Raw genomic sequence first — 5,419 nt, forward strand, 5'->3', positions numbered from 1 at the left:
AGAGGCAGTTGATTCAAGGCATATTGAAGGAAAAATTTATAGATGTTCTTGAATTAAATTTTAGTAGCACAAATAAGGTTACCTTTTCAAGCTCCTTGTTCGACATCCCCACCCATCTTAAGTTCTCAGCCATTCTCTCTGATGCGAAAACTTTGTCCTTTTCTTCAATTTTGATGGACCTATGATTCGGTTCATCTCTTAAGTTGTCCGTATATTTGAAGGAATCCATACCATGTATTTGGTTATTGTGGGGCTGAAAGGAAAAATCCTCAGCCGAAGCATACATTCCGCCCCATGCATCTTGATTTTGAAGTTCATGAGAAGCTTGAGCAACTGAAAGAATTTCCTCCAATATATCTGTATGTTGGTTTGTATTTTCATGAAAAGCATTGGAATGTGACAAACCAGACTGTGGGAAATCCTGAACCTCCAATGGTGGCAATGTAAAATGATGTTGAAACCTTGCACTCTCTATTGCCAAATCGACCTGAAAAACATAAATTTGAACAAATTGTATAGACGAAGATATATACGAGTAGTTGAAAAGGTTTCGCATGTTTTTGCCAAATTCTAAAAGCCAATTGTCATACAAGGGCTCATACTATGCTAGATTTGAGATTCAATCTCTTAAGATGAACGCATGCAAGGTCTCACATGGCCACATTCTGCTTATGGATGTAAAATCGTATAGGTTTTGTGTTAAAGTTACGCCCTACTATTTATGAAAGTTGTGCACGTGTCAGGATTTTTTGATAAAAAATAAATCTTGTCTAATTTATATAGGTAAACACGTCTCCTCTATAGGAGCTATTAAATGAATGATTAGGAAGAATTATTTACCAGTAAGGCTGAAACTTCTTACCTTTGAGGGTGTATATGATGTTGGTGCACAATGGGAATATGGACTATTAATGAAACCAAATGCCTCTTCTGATAAGTACTGTGTCCATCTTCCATCATCTGGTTCATTTATATTCATCTGAGAGGCATTGGTGGCACTGGATGAGCAGGTTCCTGATGCCATTGGATAGTCTGAGCTATCTAAATCATCACATTTCCCTTGAGAATACAAGTCGATGCTGGAGGATCGTTCAGTAGCTGTGGTCAAATATTTGTCCCCAATTTTCGGGCCATTCAAGCTCTTCTTGAATACACGGCAAAGTGCATAAGCATCCTGGAGAAGTCACTCAAGAAACCATTTAGTTTTTTGACATATATAATAATTGAGAAACATTGAAATTCACAAGGCAAATATTTATAGGTTCATTGTTAGAAAGAAAGACTATATATATAGGATTATAAATAAATTATCACTGGGATCCAGAAAATATCACTGGAGACAGCAAAAATCCTTAACAAGGATAAAAGGTTATAATGTGAGATAAAGTAAGAAAACAAGATTGAACCTGTAAGCCGTTGGCATTTTCACATTCCCTTTCATCTAATCGATATTCGTGCATAATCCAATCAGTTCGAGTTCCATGAGGTGCTCTACCTCCGTAGTAAACTAGGGTTTTCTTCATCCCAACAGCCCTCATCTGTGAATTCACCTTTCTATCCTTTCCAGTGGCCTTCCAGTAGCCAGCTTTTGTTGCGCGATTAGTCCTTGACCCATTTGGATACTTACGGTCTCGAGGGCTAAAGAAAAACCACTCGAGATCTTTGCTTGGCAACAATGACTTCCCTATACAATTAAAATTTTCAGTCATCAGTCGTGTTGTTATATGATCATTGAACAAAACACATACAGAAAAGAAATCCAGAATTGAATAAATCCGAACTAAAAAGACAATACAGAAATGAGCTGACGAGAAGTAAATGAAGCTGATTTTTTCTTGACGATTTCACATCTGAGTATCAGAAAAAGAGAAAGGTTGGGTAATATATACGAAAAACAATGCAATCATATGCTTTTCTTTGCTTTTTGACTGCATCTTGATCTTTGTGATGAAATCCAGGGCATCAAAAGATGTAGGGACTATCAACTATGTAATAATGATCTTTATCTTAAAGGAAAAGTGAGATCATATATGATATTATTAACTGATAAAGTGTGTTCAATATGTATAAATAGCTTATATTCATGGTTATATTATATAGTTCATTGTTCATGCAAAAGAAGGCTAGCACGCACAAGGAATCTTAATTTGCAGCTTCCAATTTTCACATCGTTAATACATCGCAGAATACTGTTAATCACGTAATTTATAACCATAATTCAAGAATCTCCCATATAATTTGTTTTTCATTAGAAAAAGAGGTCTGTGATTAATTCTTTGAGACAATATTTTACTGCTTATTTAGGGAATCAGAAAACACTAATTTTTCTTATAACAAATGAGAAAAAAAAAATGGAACCAGATTTTTTAAAAAAAAAAAGAAAACACTAATTTCTAATTGTTGCAGATTATGGCAAATAAAAGGCTGTATAATCAGGTTGAATGGTCTGATAATATGACTAAGAAGAAAGGATTACTGTGTCATGCCAATATTTCGTCTAAAGCTACTAGAAATTATGCCAATCAATTTTTTATACCTTCCTTCATCCTCACTTTGTTTTTATTCATATGGCATCTCTAATTAGACTAATCATTTTTCAATAACTATCCAATAATAAAAATTCAAGATATGGATTAAAAAAGAAGAATACCTGGCAGGTCCCATGGCTCACACTTATAGAGATCAACTTCAGGAATGATTTCAAGCTCAATCCTATGTCCATTGATCTTTCTCTTTAGATAATAAGCCACAAGTTCCTCATCAGTTGGATGAAAACGGAAACCCGGAGGCAATGAAACAGGTGCCATCTTCCTTTGAAATCCGAAACCCTCGAAAAATAGAATAACAATTGACACCACCCTCCTTTGGAGTGCAACTGCAAAAGATTCATGCAAAAACCCTGAAACAAATTAGTTGATTAAAACCAACAATATCACAGATACATGCATTCTTGAAAGAGAGGAAGAGAAAGAGAGAGATCTTACAAGATCCAAAGAAGGGAAAGAGAGAAGCAAAAGAAAGAGGGAGATTGAGAACTATTGTTGTATTGATATATAAGAGAACAAAAAGAGATGCGAAAAGCAAATTCGAGGCTCCCAACCCCACACACTTTTATCTTTATATTAATTTTTTCCAATCAAATGTCGCTTTATTAATCGTTCTTCTCAAGCTTTGTACTCTCTCTAGAATTCTCTCTCTCTCTCTAAATTCTTTCTTCTCAAGAAACACTATAGGTGATCATAATATAGATACATAATCTCTCTCTCTCTCTCTCTAATTATCCCATGCTTCGAATTTGTCCTTTCTTGGAATCTGAGCTTGCCGCTTCCTCATGGTAATATGTCATCAGATGCATTTTGTGTCTCTGTTTAAAGAATCATGTCTGCCAATGAAAATCTCTATTGGGAAACGAATTGCGGCTTTCTTAACTGTCAACTGAAAAGAATGTTCCTTTCACATGCTAAGTATGCCTTCATTTGTATTAACAAATGTGCTAACATAATTAATACCAAGCTCATCATCTCTTTCAATAATCTTTGTTTTTCTAGGTCACGTAGGGTTTCATAATTGAGGTCATAATATTACCCATGTATTTGGACATGGACCGCCCATTGAACCGGAAAAAAAAAAAAATAATTTAAATGGTCATGAGTAATATAAGTTTAATCAAGTACACCATGATGTGGTTCAAAATTTTGATTACTTCAAACTATTAAAGTGTGTCATTGGGACAGTCGATATCGATAGAAGATGCTGAAGTTCTAGCTCTACGGGATGGATTGGTTCTAGTTAAGGAATGTGGACAGCAGATTGAATCAGACAAACTGACTCATTGCGGGTTGCAAAGCTTAAAGTCGGACTTTTGTTCTACCCCCAAACGTTTCTTCTTTATTTGATATTTTAGCACTTTTTAGGGATGTGAGTCGTGGCCCATGTTGCTTTGTTTCTAGAGGTGAAAATAGAGAGGTTCTTAAACTTGCTTTTTGCTAATTCGATTCTAGTTGTATGCACAACTTGATAGATTGCATTCAACCTTTTGTTTCGTCTGCTATTCGATCTCTAAGATATGAATTAATGAAATATTTGTTTTTTGTTTAAAAAGACGTAAAAAAGAGTGAGATCTTGTCAAGCATGAATTGAAGAAAAGTAATTCACTCTTGGATAAGGTGCACGAAGAGTATTCTTATGGGTTTCATTTCAAAAAATGTGTAAATATGGGATTAGCCGTGTTAATGAAAGAAAATCCCTTCACTAGCTTGACTACCTTCAATGCTCGCTGTTTTTTATTTTGTTTCCTTTCAATTTCAATAATGTTATTCATAGTTAGTTACTACAATAGTCATCCTATATGTGGTAGCTTTATATTTGAGGCATAGCATTACTCAATTTACGGAATTTGTGACGAATTTCTAAAATTTCAGATTTTTTCTAGAAGGAAATGCATATGAACTGTACATAAAAGGCGAGTTAAATATGTATACAGTTAATTTCTAAACATAAGCTTTAAATTGGGTCGTCATTCATTAATTATATTCATGATAGCAGTACTGGGATACCATTATTTTCATTTCTTGATGGTAATTGCTCAACATCAATAGCATTTTGCATATTTTTGTTTAATTATTAATAATTAGTCCGCATTTATATGGTGGGTACGTTTATTTGGAATTATATTGTCCATGTTAAGCTTGCGAAATTCAAGTTCTTTTGGCAGAATTAATATAAAATAAATTTTTACTCACTAGTTAATAATTTTTAGATAAAGAGATGTTCTTATGCGATAAAAAATTGAAATAATCTGACATCATGTGAGAAATTATAAATCAAATGTAACTAAGACATAAAAATTTAAAGAAAAGAAGAGTTCGTGTAACTTCTATGCTAAAGAATTATAAAGAGATGGATTATATACTTATGGGGTTACGGAAAAAAATGTTCTAATTAGTAATTATGTACAGAATTACATTACTATTTAATTAATAATCAGAAAAAATCTGAAAAATGTTAGAGATATCATGAAAATCCTTCTTATTCTTTCACTAATTATCCAAGAATTTTTTCGTCCGGTTTGAAAACTCAGTCGGAGGAAAAAGGAAAAGCAATAATAAGATCATGATATACGTACCTACTTGCAAACATAAAAGAATAAAGGTCTTATTTTTTTATTATATTAGGATAAAACAAGAGATCCTTTCTGCCTTTAGATGTAATAATTATTATAACTCAGTTTTATTTTTTGCATTCATACTAGAGAAGGATATCATTGGGGCTTCCTTTCGGCAAGCATATCCATTTGTGGTTGCAATGCACAAATAAAGCCAATATAGACAAATACCAAAGTTTTATTAAGATCCTCCAATATATATATATATATATATATATATATATATATATATATATATATATATATACACACACA

At 33.1% G+C, this 5,419-nt stretch overlaps 1 protein-coding gene across 1 annotated transcript in view; it reads right to left on the reverse strand.

Annotated features, from left to right (window-relative positions):
- LOC111369514 (NAC domain-containing protein 86-like) overlaps positions 1-3,031 on the reverse strand; it is a 4,137-nt gene extending 1,106 nt beyond the window's left edge. Inside the window, exons 1-5 of the mRNA XM_022991058.1 lie at positions 2,985-3,031; positions 2,651-2,875; positions 1,407-1,684; positions 863-1,174; positions 83-487 (exon numbers count right to left, since the gene is read on the reverse strand). Coding sequence (XP_022846826.1) covers positions 83-487; positions 863-1,174; positions 1,407-1,684; positions 2,651-2,807 — 1,152 coding nt within the window. The 5' untranslated portion in view covers positions 2,808-2,875; positions 2,985-3,031. The remainder of the gene's footprint in view (positions 1-82; positions 488-862; positions 1,175-1,406; positions 1,685-2,650; positions 2,876-2,984) is intronic.
- Between the last annotated feature and the right edge of the window lie 2,388 nt (positions 3,032-5,419).

This window comes from Olea europaea, chromosome 20 (assembly GCF_002742605.1).
Source record: "Olea europaea var. sylvestris chromosome 20, O_europaea_v1, whole genome shotgun sequence".
In the NCBI taxonomy this organism is placed as follows: domain Eukaryota; kingdom Viridiplantae; phylum Streptophyta; class Magnoliopsida; order Lamiales; family Oleaceae; genus Olea; species Olea europaea.